This window comes from Lynx rufus, unplaced genomic scaffold, assembly GCF_022079265.1.
Source record: "Lynx rufus isolate CCGP_SWC_20201006 ecotype Redwood Valley unplaced genomic scaffold, mLynRuf1.p SCAF_4, whole genome shotgun sequence".
NCBI lineage: Eukaryota > Metazoa > Chordata > Mammalia > Carnivora > Felidae > Lynx > Lynx rufus.
In genome coordinates this window covers 63,254,054-63,268,695 of record NW_025814856.1, presented here as the reverse complement: position 1 = coordinate 63,268,695, position 14,642 = coordinate 63,254,054, and the positions used below count along the sequence as shown (strand labels likewise).

The following is a 14,642-nucleotide window of genomic DNA, read 5'->3' as shown; positions in this document are numbered from 1 at the left end:
AGACGGGACGTGAGCGACTGCCCCGCACCGCAGCACCCTTCTGACCCCGCAGCCGGCCGGTTCCCGGGATGCTTTGTTTGAGTCCCAGCTCCTGATCCAGCCGCCAGCGGCTTCCCCCAGAGGGGCTCTGACCCGTCCCGACACCGGACGGCAGAGGTCGCTCCCTCCGCCTTCCCCTGTTGACCGGGTCCCAGCAAGAGTCTGCCTGCTTCTCCCAGTTATGGGGCCAACAGACGTCTACACACATCAGTGAAGACCAGCAGGGGCCCCGTGTGTGAATGTGAGTGTGAGTGAGTGTGAGTGAGTGTGAGCCAGCCTGGGGAGCTTTATCTTCATAATTTACTGTTCATTCCTCTCCTTCTGTTTACAGACACCCGGGAAACCTGCTTCCCAGTATTTTGATTGCGGTTTCTGTGGTTCTCTATGCACTTTTGGTTACCAAAACCAGGCGTGTGGATCGTCACGAGAGAGAGAAGGCGGGGTACATTTTCCTGCAAGAAGACACTCCAGCCGACCACCAGCTGTACGCAGTTGTTGTAGACACAGGCTTCCGGGCTCCAGCCCACTGTAGCGCCAAGGTAAGGGCTCATCGCGGGGCTTGCGCTCTCGTGTGCAAGGCTGTGGATGGCGTGAGCCATGGCGTGGACACTGGCCGTCCCAGCTGCCCCTTCGACTCCGTCTGACGGCGGGGGGGTGGGAGGGAGGCTCCTCTCCTGTCGTCCTGCTCTCCCTCACCTGCCTGTCTGTGCGAGCCCCCCTCCCCTGCCCTCAGGGCCGCCCCTTTGAGCCCTCACCCTCTCCACCTCGTCTGTGGGGAGCACTGCAGGCATCCAGCCCTATGTGAGGCTAAGGACGGAATGGGTGTGATGGGAGAGGCCCCGTGGGAGGAGCGGGGACAGTTCAGCAAGACGTTTGGGGACAGTGGCTTTTCTTGTGGAAAAAAACGATATGAAATGTCCACTTCATTTTATACCCGAAAGCACTTCCACAAAATTTAAAGATTAAAACAAAATATGGGGGCACCTGGTGGTTCAGTCGGTTAAGTGTCTGACTCTTGATCTCAGCTCAGGTCTTGATCTCAGAGTCGTGAGTTCAAGCCCCACGTTGGGCTCCACGCAGGGCATGAAGCGTACTTAAAACAACAACAAAACAATATTTAGAAACTTCTCAAAGGAAATGTGTACTTTGCAACGGGGAAGGATTTTAAAAACTGGAAATACATAAGGAACTTTCTTAAATGGAAGAGTGACAGGTTGCACAGCCCCAGAATCAAGCGCTTATGTAGGACAGAAGCCACCCCAGTGAGGGGCAGCAAGCCCTCCTGGCCGGAGTGTGCACCTGCGGGGCTCCTGGCCCACCTCAGTCACTGTCACTGACATCTGGCCTCCCCTGGCCCACCTCGGTCACCGTCACTGCTCCCCAGCCTCCCCTCTGAGCTGAGGGAGGACAACACGCCCACTGTCCTGTCCCCTCCCTCCTGAGACAGACATGTGCCCTAGTGAACCCGAGTTGCCATCTGGTTTTCTAGATCAAACATGTAGAAATCCAGCCGCCCTGGCAGGTGCTCCTTCACTGTCTCTCCCAGGGAAGTTGGGGAGGCGCCATCCAGGGACGGGGTGGGGGCGTCTTCTTGGCCCCTTAGGACCGTGTTGTTGTCCTTGGCCTTCTGGAAGGTTCTGGGAAGGTTGGGGGCTGGGAGAAGGTGCACACACAGGGTAGTGTCCTGTGTTCATGATCTCAGACTCTCACTCTCTTGTCTTTGGAGGTTTACATTGTTTTGTGTGGAGAAAATGGAGTTTCAGAACCCAGAGAACTCTACTGTCCAGAGAAGCCCCTGTTTGAAAGGAACTCCAGACACACCTTTGTCCTGAGGTGAGCGCGGCCCATCAGACCCCGTGTGGCCTTAGCACGCGTCCGCAGAGGCAGAAATACTGAGCATCACTTCCCAATAAGGAGCACGTGCACACAGACGGATTTGTAACACTGCTCCCAGGGGTGTGTGAAGTAGACTAGAGTCCGGTTAAGCGCAGGAGGGAGGGAGGAGGGGTGTTGGGTTTATCCGCTGGTGAGGGTCAGACGCCCAGCCCTTCCTATGGTACTGACAGCACTCAGTGAATTCGGTTCACCCTGCTTGGGAGAGCAACGCTATGTAAGACCCTGTGGTTGAACGGAGAGGGGTAATTTATCAGGAGTACAGGCTCCTGATGTTTCCAGAAAGCGTGGGAGAACTGCAAGGTTTGTTCTCCTGGAGAATTTCATGTACGATCCGTATGGGCTCCGAGTGTCCTGTGTTCATCAAGAAGAGGTTAACTCCAGACTAGTCCACGCCAGACATGCATGCATTAAGGAGTTTGAGTGGATTGGGTTCAGGGGCCCACGTGGACAAGCTGTGTGTGTGCTCAGCGCCCAGCACGGCCAGGGGCGTCGCTCTTAGTGGCTGTGGGGGCCTGAGGGCCCTGTCCACCCCCTACGTCCCAGAGCCCTGTCCACCCCCTACGCCCCAGAGGGGCTTCGTAGGTCAGTCTGTGTAACCCGTGTTTGTTGACATGTCCGATGTGTCCCGAAAGCGAGAATGGGGGCCGGTGCCGCCCTCCAGGGCCCCCGCCGCCCAGGCCTGACCAGGCACTGCCGTGTGTGTGTCCCCAGCACCCCGGCTCTGCTGGGCCCGCTCCGCAGGATCCGCCTCTGGCACGACAGCCGCGGGCCCTGCCCCGCCTGGTACGTGAGCCACCTCATGGTGCAGGAGCTGGGCACCGGGCCCGCGCGGCACTGGCTCTTCCCCGCCGAGTGCTGGCTGGCGGCGGGCCGGGGGGACGGCCACGTGCAGCGGGAGCTGGGCTGCCTTCGCCGGAGACCCGGCTTCTGGAAGGTAGGTGCCAACTGACCCACCGGCAGGACACGGTGAGGGCCCTGCTTCTCCGAACAGCACTAAGTTAGAGTCAAGGTGGCCGCATCATAAATGATGCGGCCACTGAGCGAGCCTGCAAGCCTGAAGGAATTGCCCTTGGGTTGTTGGTTTTCTTCCACAATAATGTTTACAGAATTACGGTGGCCTGTGGTCTGTGGTGACCAACGGGCTGCTAATTAGAGACGTGAGTGCCCTGGATTCCTGGTCACCAAAATGACCAGGAAACGGTCCAGGCATGGTCAGGGAGTCATGGAAAAAGACAGAATCCCCTAAAACCTCACAAACCAGCTGTGAAACTCGCTCTGCGTCTGTCCTGATCTTTCCCCATTTGTGAGTGTGTTTTATGCAGTTGTAATAACGCTTATGCATTTCGCACTTTCTAGTTATCTTCAGGATTTTTGTTTTAGAAAGAGAGAGAATGAGCAGGGACGAGCAGAGGGAGGGAGAGAGAGAGAATCCCAAGCAGGCTGTGTGCTATCAGCTCAGAGCCCAGCGTGGGGCTCAATCCCAGGAACCCTGAGATCATGGCCTGAGCCAAAACCAAGAGTCAGGCACTCAGCCGACTGAGCCACCCAGGCACACCCCCTTCAGTGATGATTTCAAAGCAAATTCATGAATTTTTCTGGAATAGCATTGAGCACCAAACATTCCTTGAGTTGAACTGAACCTTGTGAACCACGTGCAAATCTGTACGTGGCGTTCTGCCCAGTACGTAGCAGACGCTGCCGGGCTACTGCGGACACCCAGGGGGATGCTCGTTCCTGGTCCTCGGTGTGCTCAAAGCCCAGAAAAAATTAACTGTGCTGTGGGGAGCATGCTGGGAAAGTTGATTAGGATCACCAGGGGAGGGGTGACACTTCCACTGAGCAGGAGGGGGGAGGGTTCCACTGGGGGAGGGGTTTGTGAACAGAGGCTCTGGGGAGGAGGGTGTGAAGACACTTGAGGGCAACAAAGGAGAGGCGGAGGGACAGCCTGTCCCAAAGCCCCCGAGTCCCAGCGCAGGTGGGGTTGCAGGGCGTCTAGGGCGCCGAGCGGACGAGGGTCGGCGGGGGCCTGCAGCGCCCACACAGCTCGGCGTCCGGCTGGTGAGCCAGGGGCATCCCCGCTCAGGAGGTCACTGCTCGCCAAGCAGGAGCTCCTGCGGTTGGTGCAGATGCCCCAGGTCCGCCGCTGTCTCCGCACTGTTCTGTTCCAGCTCTTGTATTCGAAGTTCACGGAGTATCTGGAAGACTTCCACGTCTGGACCTCCGTGTACAGCCGGCCCTCGCCCAGCGGCTTCCTGCGCACCCCGCGCCTCACCGTCGCCTTCACCTTGCTGTGCGCGTACGCGTGTCTCGCTGCCCTGGTCACCGCCTCGAGGCAAGAGCAGGTGAGAGCGCTGGCTTTTCTGTAAAGTGGCTTCCAATTCCCAGACCCACAGTGTGACACCTTCCGGACTCAGGGTTTAGCAAAACTCAGAGTCCTAGCAGAGGTTTCAAGCAGGGGAGGGAGGCCATGTGCCTCGAGTGCCCCCGAGGTGACGCCCGGAGCTGGGGGGCCTGCGGGGTGGTGGCCTGCTGCATTACCTCTGCCACATGGATCTCGTGGCCTCCTGCTGCCACAGAGCAGGACTTTCCCAGCGGGGTCAGCAGCTCGGGCCGTCCTAGAAAATGCTCCTGGATTCTTTTAAGGTTGGCAGTTAATTCAAATTTTAAAAATCCTCTGACCACAACAACAGAACAGTTCTGACGGCCACATTTGCCCTTGGAATGCTAGCGTGCCCTTAGCAGCGCTGGCCTGGCCGTCCCTCATGTGATGGAGAGGTTACTTGTACCTGAGCTCAGGCAGTTAGAGCGGAGACCCTGCTCTCCTGTGGGGAGCTCACAGGGTGACTTCGGGGTACGGGAAGAGAGTCAGCTTTGCTGCTTCTGACAACCTGAGGCCGTCCGTGGTCCCTGCAGTGGCTGGGAACGTGCCGAGGGGTCCTGTCCGGCGAAGTATCCACCTGGGAGCACGGTGTTCCCAGTATGTGTGATAGCAGTAATGGATCGGCAGAGCTTTTTAAAAAAAGAGTAAGAGGTGTGTGGAGTTGGTAGGACAGCGGTACGTATTTTCAGCGTGAAGGGAAGAGCCCTGTCCCCCTGGGACGGGAATGGGCCCAAGGTCAGCACACCTGAACTTGCCCTCCCCTCTGGGGTCACCCGGTGTGTGATCTTCTCGGCTCATCAACGCACTGGGGACACGGGTGCCTTCCGGTCAGGTGCGGCGAGAGGTGCCTTGCAAGAAGGGGCACCCGGCAAACGTCTGTTCAGTCTGCAGAGGTGCGTATGGCAGAAAAGCAAAAAGATTCCTTGTGATTCTTCTGTTTTTTTATGAAAGGTCCAGGATTCAGGGAGAGGGGCTTTGGTTAAACGTGGGGTACACACACATCAAACACCTTTGTAGCTAAACCCGGAATAGGTCTGGGGGACGTGTGTCTTGCTGTCTTCCTGCAGCTCCTGTGGGCTCTGGGCGCCCCCGACACGGCCACTGGGTCCTTCCAGACGGGTCTCCTGTGCACCCTGCTGGCGTCTCCCGCGGCTCAGCTCTTGTCGCTGCTCTTGAGGCTCGGCCAGGTACCCGCAGCCCGTCCACCTGGTCCTGCTGTCCCGGGTCCTCCCTCGCCTCGGGACCCCTGCCTGAACAGCCACCTTCTCCCGCAGGAGCCCAGCGGGCCACGCCGAGTGAAGCCCCGCCTGCCCCTGAGGAGGGCGCCCATGGGGGCAGCACAGGGTAGGTGTGGGTTTAAAAAAGCCTGAAAGGTGAAGTCACGGCAGCAGCCAAGGATGAGGTCTGAACGGGGAGGTGCCAGGAGGGCCCCCTCCGTCCTGGCTGAGCCTCTTCAAGAGGCCAGTGCACTGCACAGACCTTGCGTCTCCTGCGTCCTTTGCACTGTGTTTGTTGTGGGGACAGCGAGCGTCATCTCGTGCGCTAAGAGCCCTCACAAGGGATTGTGCAGCCCCCGCCAAGATGCCACATGCAAGGGCCTCTCTGGCAGTCGGGTCCTGGGTCTCAGGGACCCATCTTGCTGGGGTCAGAGGGAGGGGCATGTCCTGAAGGAGGCTCTCTCCCTGAGAATCCTGAATCCCTGGTTTAATGTCCTAAATCTGACTCTTTTTAAATCAGGCCCTAACTCCCATGGCAGGACACCAGAGGCTCGGAAGATACACAAGGTAAACAGAACAGCCAACAGGGCTGGCTCTCTGCTGTCTCCCTTGGCCGTGGCCCGGACACGGCTGGTCAGGCCTAGGGAGGGATGGGGACAGCTGGGGCCGGTGCGCAGGGCAGGTCCTGCGGGGAGAGAGGCCAGCTGTCAGCAGTCCCCGTGGAGGCCACTCGAGAAGGGCTGTGGCTGTCAGAGTCGGGAAAGCCACGTGTGTACAAGCAGTGATGTTTGGAAGCTGGGCCTGGGGTGTGTCCGGGGGACAAGTCGCTTGAAGCAGAGGCCCTTGTTAGCTCCTGGGCCCCGAGAGGGGACACAGGACAAGTCCAGACAAGCAGACACGGCCTGTGACCCAGGGCAGGCTGAAAGGCAGCTTCGAAGTTGCTCATCCACATCATGGCTCTTCTTTGGGGACCAGTGTGACTGTGCTGCAGGCATGTGACTCTTGTCTGGGCCAGCGTTTGGGGCACAGGAGGCTCCTTACGCTTTTGAATCTCTGCCTCCTTGCCGAGACTCTGTCCCCAGGCATGAGTCCAGGACGCTCTCCCCCTCTGCTCCCCTGCTTGGAGATGCCCGATCCCCACCCCCACGAGGCCTCTCTGCCCTCCCGCTGTGAGCCTCAAAGCCCCACTGCTCTGGCAGGTCCAGGTCAGCCCCCTGGAGGGCAGGTGACACCCCACAGCTCTCTGTAGAGGCAGAAGATCTAGTCCCAGGGCCACATGCCTCCTCCCCAGACCCCTGCCCAGCCTGAGGCTTGAGGAGGTCCGGGCCCACCCCCTGAGAGCACTCACAAGCCGTGGCTCAGAGGACACAGTATGGCCCCAGAGGACGGAATGCACTGAGATGTTAACCTCGTCCTGACTTTGTATTTTGCAGCGTAACACTCTCCCTGGGTGCGCCGGGGCCCGCAGAAGGGCGGCAGGCGGTGGCGATGCAGGCGGTCCGACCCCGGAGCTAGAGGCCTGCGGAGCTGACCCCCACCAGCGGACCGAGGGGGAGGAGGGGGCACAAGGTGACGTCGGGGCTGGGTGTGCGACGCCAGGCCCCCTCCTGTCCTGGGCCCCTGGGGAGTCGGGCCCAATGACCCTGGACGCTCTGGTCACACGTGAACCAGGCCCATCGAAACAGCCATCAGTTTTGTTCCAAAGTCCTGGCCGTTTCCAGTGTTTACTTATGTGGGTCTGGTCATGCCTTTTAAAAAGTCAGGAGTAGACTTAACTTTTTTTTTTTGAGTGTTCTGAGATTTGACGCTTTCAACTATTTCTGCTGCACAGCAGTGGGTAGCTGCAGCTCCAGACCAGGCAGGAGCTGAGCGCTGAGCCGGCAGGGACGGGGTCCCGGTGGGGGCAGCCAAGCAGCCAGTCAGGGCCATCTGAGGGGCCGCCGGGGACCTGGGCCGGCAGGTGCACGTGGCTGCAGGGGTCGGGGTGGTGGGCCGTGTGAGTGGTGTTTCCTGGCTTCAGGCCACCCAGGGCCTCGAGTCCCGGCTGCAGGCCGGCCGCGGATGCTGCCATGCGGACGGTGTTGGTAGGGCTGGTGCCGGTGGTGGGCACAGCACCCCACACGTGGGGGATGGGGTGTCGAGCACCTGGGTTCTGTGACCGGTTGAGGCCCGGGGCCAGCGGCGTGCAGTGCAGGTGCCCGCCCCGCGGGAATTGGAGGTCACATTCACCCCAGGACGGCCACCTGCGGCCGACAGCTGGTCACGCACACGGGGCCGGGAGCCTGGGGGTTCAGCCCGGCAGACCAGACTTGAGGAGGTCATCAAGGAAGGACAGCCCGTTGTACATGCACCAAGGGTCCCCCCCTTGCCTAGCACCTCCTCCCCAGCAGGTGCTCCTCGGCTTCCACTGCTGGCGGTGGCCCTAGAGCCGCACCGCCTTCCGCCTTTGAACGGGTTGGGATCCTCCTATAGAGCAATCACCCGAGAAAGCGGGGCTCCAGCGGCCTCCTCTTGGAGACATGAGATGGGGGTGGGGACCCTCTGATGAAGTGCTCGGCTCCAGAGAGGTTACGCACAGGAGCTGCGAGAGGCGCTGCTCCCAGGTGGCCCCCCCCCTCCTCCTCCTCCTCTGCCTGGCCCTCTCTCCTCCCTCCTCCCCGCTCCTCCCCCTCCTCCCCCTGCTCCTCCCTCCCCCTCCTTTCTGCTCTTCTCTTGGTCCTCCTCCTCCTCCTCCCCCTCCTCCCTCCTGCTCCTCCCACTCTTTCCCCATCCCTCCCCCCTGCTCCTCCCTCCTCCTCCCTCCTCCCTTCTGCTTCTCCCACTCTTTCCCCCTATCCCTCCCCCCGCTCCTCCCCCTTCTCCCTCTTCTTCTCCCTCCTCCTCCTCTCAGGTAGTCCTCCCCCTGCTCCTCCCTCCTCCTCCCTCCCCCACCTCCCCCCCTCTCTTCCCACCTCCTCTCTGCTCTTCTCCTGGCCCTCTCTTTACCTCCTTCTTCCCCCTGCTCCTTCCTTCTCCTCCTCCCTCCCCCTCCTCCCCCCTGCTCTGCCCACCTCCTCTCTGCTCTTATAGTCCTCCCCCCTCCTCCTCCCCCTCCTCCCCCTGCTCCTGCATCCTCCTCCTCCTCCTCCTCTGGCCCTGATCTCCTCCTCCTCCTTCCTGCTCCTTCCACCCCCTCCTCTCTGTTCTTGTTCTGATTCTCCCCTCCTTCCCCTCCTCTTCCTCAATACACATAGTGAAAACTATAAATTGTGAGGCAGATACAGCAGCAGACTGTGGCATAATTCTGGTAGAAAATCCTAAGTATAAAGAGCACTCTGCCCTGATAATGACCATATGAGAAATGTGTCCCCACTTCACCCAGACTGAAACGGTGGTTACTGCATGCAGCCGGCCGCTCTGTAGACCTCATTGCTCTACACGGAAACGCAAATCCTATAACACGGTGCATATGTGCAGAGGTGTGTGTATATATAAAAGGATTTACTGTCAGGAATTAGTTCATGCGCTCATGGAAGCTGGCAGTTCTCATGGACCCACAGTCCACAAGCTGGAGACCCAGGAGCACCAATGTTTCAGCTCAAATCCAAAGACAGGAAAAAGCAGATGTTCTGCTCAGAGGCCGTCAGGCAGAAGGAACTCTCTCTTACTCTGGAAGGTGGGCCTCTTGTTGTATTCAGGCCTTCACCTGATTGGACGAGGTCCATCCACAGTGGGTGGGCACCTGGCTTTACTCAGTGGAGCCATTTATTTATTATTGTTTTTAATTTTTTAATGTTTATTTTTGAGAGAGAGAGAGAAATAGCTCACGAATGGGGGAGTGGCAGAGAGGAGGGAGACACAGAATCCAAAGGAGGCTCCAGGCCCTGAGCTGTCAGCACAGAGACTGATGTGGGGCTCGAACCCACGAACCGCAAAATCATGACCTGAGCCAAAGTCGGACACTTGACTGACTGAGCCACCCAGGTGCTCCTCAGTGCAGCCATTTAAATGTTCATCTCTCTGGAAATTCCCTTGTGGACACACCAAGAATAATGTTCAACCAAATGTCTGCACACCCATGACCCAGTCCCGCTGACATAGAATTAGCAGGCACACTCAGATGGCAGGGGTGAGGTCTATTAACACGTGTGCCTCTTCCCTGCTCCCACTTAGTCCCCACCAGTGGGTCTGGACGACTTGCTGTGCTCCAGTGGCCGAGGGCACCACCGCCTTGGTCAGGCTTCGCAGCGTGGGCCACTTGCTGGATGGTGTCTGTGGCCTGTGGCTTGGGGACGGCATTTCTGGGGTACAGGTGAGCAGTCATGGTTTTCAATTATCCTCGGGCCTTTGGGAAAGTCTCTCATTGATAAAAAGATTCCTTGCATTTCTGGGAACGCAAAGTGTGAGCCCAGATGTGGCCGTTGCTAATTTCGTCCTTCGGTCTCCCTCCCACGGCCCTGCGGGCAAAGAATCCGGACACAAATCCCCAAGAGCCCCAGGGCCTGGCCGGCCAGCTCTGGGACAGCAGCCCGACCCAGATGGAGCCCCAGGTGTCACCCGAGGCCTCGAGACCCTCCTCGGGAAGGAGAGGTCCAGCGGCCAAGCTCCCAAGAAGCTGGGCTCTGAGCCAGGCTACTGGCTCAGCGAGGAACCCTCAACCCCTGTCTGTTGAAGATGCACGTATCTCAGGGATTCTGATTCTCTCCGTACGGTGGCCTCTCCATCTGGGTCCCTGCTCCTCAGTGGGCCATTCAGCATGGCTCCTGTGGGCCCAGGAGGAGCAGCCATAAAACCAAGATACTTGCCCCTCTGCCCTTGACTCTTCCCTTTCTTCATGCATATATTGACTCACTTGGTGATGATGGACAAGTTACTTAAAAAAAAAAAAAAACTCTCTGTGCCTCAGTTTGCTCCTCTGTGAAATGGGAATATTCACAGTACCTAGTTTGTAAGATTTTAGAAGGAGCAAATGAAGTCCTCCAGGCTCAGTGCTTTGCAGATGCAAAGTTTATTGTCATTATTATTACCCCTCCCCGCCCATGATCTCTGTCCCTGTGCTGGGCTTTCCTTTCTCTATGGCGGGGTTGACATCCCCTCCGGACAGATAGAACTCCCTTCTTTGGGCGGAACAACAGGGCACCCACCGCTGCTGCCTCTTCCCCGCCACAGGCCCACCGCTGCTGCCCGCAGTCGCACCATCACGACACAGACCCTCAGGCCTGGTGTCCTGTGCACAGATAGGCAGGTACTGACAGCTGCTCTCTCCCTGGGAACAGGTTTAACCCGACACAATGCGCACAGTGGCTGCACCTGCTGACCCTGTCCGTGCTGTGCTGTGTTTTTGTCACCCAGCCACTTCTGGTGAGTGGGGCCCTTCTGCTGGGGTCCCTTCCTATCAGCAGGGGCCTAGACGTGGAGCCAGGGCTCCATTCAGGTGACACGTGATGACATCTCTCCAACCCCATTTTTCACTCGAGGACACGGAGCCTTGGGACGCAGAGGCTCTGGACCAACCTCTCCCAGGGCGTGGGTGGGCAGGGAATCCTAGGCAGGTGACACTAGGGTGTGCCTGAGCCTGTGACCGGGACAGCTCCGTGGGTCACAGGGACGGGGGACGAGGACGGTGCCTTGTCTAATTTCTCCTTCCAGGTCGGCCTCGTGGCCTTGGGCTTTGCCTGGAGAAAGAGAGACGACCCACATTTCTTCACCGAGTCTCTGCGCGAGGCCACCAAGGACCTGGGCTCTGAGCTGGAAGGACGTGTAAGGTCCCCCATGGCCCACCGTGCAAGCCAGATGGAGGAGGTGAGGCCGCCCTCGGTGCCGTGGTCCAGCCTCCGCAGGCCGGTCTGAACTTCCTCTTTGGATTCAAACTCGACTGCGTTTTTGGAGACCCGTGGGTGTAATGTAGTTTCTCTGCTGCTTCACGTGCCCGTACGCGATGCGTGAGCACTCAAGACCTGTTTCCTTACCTCTGCCCCAATCCCGGAGAAATCAGAGCATCAAGAACAGTCGCCTATTGTATTTATTTTTTTTAGTTTTTACTTTATTTATTTTGAGAGAGAGAGAGAATCCCAACCAGGCTCTGCTCTGTCAGCACAGAGCCCCGCATGAGGCTCAAATGCACGAACCTCAAGATCATGGCCTGAGCCTACTTTAAACTATTTTTTTTAATGTTTATTAAAACATGTCTCTCTCGAAAGAGAGAGACAGAGTGTGAGCGGGGGAGGGGCAGAGAGAGCCAGAGACACAGAATCAGAAGCAGGTTCCAGACTCTGAACTGTCAGCACAAAGCCCGACATGGGGCTCAAACCCACGAACCGTGAGATCGTGACCTGGGCGGAAGTCGGACGCTCAACCAGCTGAGCCACCCAGGCGCCCCATGAGCCTACTTTAAACTATTGAAGCAGATAAGAAGTAGAATTCTTGGCCATGATTTTGGAGAACTTCTCAGTCATGTGCGTTTCACAACAAATCTAATTCTTGCTGCTTCCTCCCCCTCCTCCCATCAGCACCCCCCTTGTGTGTGCAGCCTTCTCTCGGGTGGGGTGGACAACACGAAGGCAGAGGAGGGTCTCCCGTGCGGAAGGGTACGGGCTGGTCCCCGGCAGGTGTCGTGTCCTCCTGTGGAATGACCAGGGACACGCCCCAGCTCACTGATGGGCCTCACCCCTACCTTTCTCTCCCAACTGCCGTCCTTCCGCAGGTGACCAGTGAGCCCTGAGGCTAACTGGCCTATGGCATGATTGCCTGAGTAACCCGTTGGCCCCCTGGTGATGGAGAGCACGTGCCGTGCGTGTGCCCCGCCCTGACCACTTGGTCATACTCAGCGTGTTTCTCCCACCACCTCGTGCAGCGGGAGCGTCACTGCACCTGCTGTAAGATCAGTCACAGTGAAGCTGGGAGCAGTGATGTAATTAGACCGAGGCCACCTGGGTGGTGACGAGGCTCTGGGCTGCAAGGCTTGGCCACACGCCTGCTGCACTTGGTGGCCCTCAGCACACGGCTCTGGTTTCTCTCACCTTCCTGGTCTCTTTTCTTTCTCCTTCTGTCCCACGGACAGTCGCCGCCCCTGTGCGGCAGGTCTGCTGGCCCTTCTGTGTTTTTGGCCTCCGGTTCGAGCCCGGTCACAGGTGCGGCCCTGATGCGGGGCTGGCGGCCAAGTGCCCCCGCCCAAGGTGTCCCTCGGTGCATCCTGTCCTCCTTGGGACTGAGGATGGTGCGACGGCTGCAGGGGGTGGGAGCATCCCTGCCCCAGGGCCCCACTCACGTGACCTCCCGGGACAGGGGTCTTTGATTTCTTAGGCATCCTGAGCACCTAACCCATGCCCGTAATCAGTCAGTGCCAGACAGCTCCCCCTGTGCAGTGACATTGTCCCCAGAGCTGGCAGAGACCTGCCCCCCCACCGGCCCGCTGCCCGCCCGCCTGCTGTATGTGACCCTCACAAAGTGGCTCTGCCCCCAGCCCCAGGCCGTATGAACAGTCCGGACTGCGGGACCTCCTGCCCTTATCCGTGGTCCCCGGCTCACAGCGCTGTCGTCCCCACAGATGGTGGCTGCCCGACAGCGAGCACGCCGCCTGCGCTGGGCACGTCCACCGTCCGCGGCCCAGCTCAGCGTCACCAGGGAGAGGATGAGGAGAGAGACCCGGACGCGGGTGGCCCTGAGGTGGGTGGTGGCCCGACGGGGTGGCTCTGCTCCCACCCCCCTGCAGAGGGGGCGCTGGTGGCCTGGGAGTGGGGGTTGTGGCATGCGGGTGGGGACCCAGCCGCAGGGGAGGGGCACCAAGGGGACGGTGGGTCCAGAGAGAGCAGGTTTGCAGGAGGCTGAGTCTTTTCCGTTTGCATGTGCCGTGACTAACAGTCTAGAAAATCCTACAAAAATGAACAAGAAAACAGGCAGAAGGGAATTGAGTCAGGTAACAGGCTATAAAACGAAAATGCAAAACGCAGGGCCCTTCACATATATGAGAGGACTGTTTAGCGGGGCAGGGAAATAAAACACAAGAGACCCACACAGGCATCAGGTAGAGGAGAAGCGAGTGCAGCCGGAGGAACGTGAAGATGACTTAGAAACACATGCCCTCTTCTCCTTGACTGGGAAGACGACACCCGTCTTCTAGAGTGCTGTCTAACGTTAGCTTACAACTGTAATGCGCTCTCAATCAAGGGCCAGCAGACCTTTCTGGTTTTCTTTTCTTTCTCTTCCTCCTCCTTCATCACTCGTTCTGGCCCATGATCAAGTCACTGTGGAAGAAGGAACATGGAGAACCGGCCAGGAAAACCCCAGAAGGCAGAGCCAGCACGTGGGACTCACTCTGCTGGCCGTGACGGTAAGACTGTAGCCCCCGAAGAGGGTGGCTCTGGGCACACGAATAAGAGACAGCCCGACGGAATGGATGAGGAAGTCCGGAAATTGACACGAATGCAAATCCCACCCGATGCGAGTGTGTGACGAAGGCACCATCTCAGGTCTTCAGGAAAACGAGGGAGCTTTTAACCAGGAATAATTGAACAGTCATGAGAGAAGCATAAAAACAAATAAATAACTGGATACTTTTGTCATAAGTCGTGCAAATTCCAAGTGGATGAAGATTTAAATGTGAAAGCAGAACCATGCAAGTCCCAGAAGAAAGTGTGTGTCAATTTCTCTGTGACCTGTGGGTGAGGAAAACATCCCTGTGACCTAAAATCCAGAAATAGAAGAGGAAACAAATCTGGGGACGTCAGACTCAAAGAAGAGACACCTGGTGTGACATAAGATGTCATACGTAAAGTAAAAAGACAGTGACAAATTAAGAGGAGTATCTTAACGTACGAAGAGGTTTAAAAAAATGGAAAAAAGACCAACAACTCTTTAGAACAAAACTGGGCTCAGGGAGCCAACAGATGAGGATAGCACTTGGGCTCGTAAGCGAGTGAATTGCAGACTAAAAGTGCAGAAATCTGCAGTGGTTTGGGGGTGAGCTGACGGGGAAGAGATGCTGTCACATAGCGCCCGTGTGAGTGTGGAATGGAACCGCCCCCGTGGGGACCTGGGAAGCCCCGCACCGTCACAGATGCGTTTGCCTCGACCCAGCGGCCCCGCTCCGGGAAGCGCGTCAGCAAAACCTCGAGACGACCCAGGCACGAGAC

At 58.1% G+C, this 14,642-nt stretch overlaps 1 protein-coding gene across 1 annotated transcript in view; it reads left to right on the top strand.

Moving 5' to 3' along the window:
* Positions 1-14,642, top strand: part of PKD1L1 (polycystin 1 like 1, transient receptor potential channel interacting) — a 119,335-nt gene that overhangs the window by 80,929 nt on the left and 23,764 nt on the right. Inside the window, exons 34-45 of the mRNA XM_047096626.1 lie at positions 371-578; positions 1,766-1,872; positions 2,647-2,869; positions 4,104-4,277; positions 5,383-5,502; positions 5,590-5,659; positions 6,053-6,099; positions 6,966-7,101; positions 9,685-9,823; positions 10,788-10,872; positions 11,161-11,313; positions 13,058-13,176. Of these exons, the coding sequence (XP_046952582.1) occupies positions 371-578; positions 1,766-1,872; positions 2,647-2,869; positions 4,104-4,277; positions 5,383-5,502; positions 5,590-5,659; positions 6,053-6,099; positions 6,966-7,101; positions 9,685-9,823; positions 10,788-10,872; positions 11,161-11,313; positions 13,058-13,176 (1,581 nt within the window). The remainder of the gene's footprint in view (positions 1-370; positions 579-1,765; positions 1,873-2,646; positions 2,870-4,103; positions 4,278-5,382; positions 5,503-5,589; positions 5,660-6,052; positions 6,100-6,965; positions 7,102-9,684; positions 9,824-10,787; positions 10,873-11,160; positions 11,314-13,057; positions 13,177-14,642) is intronic.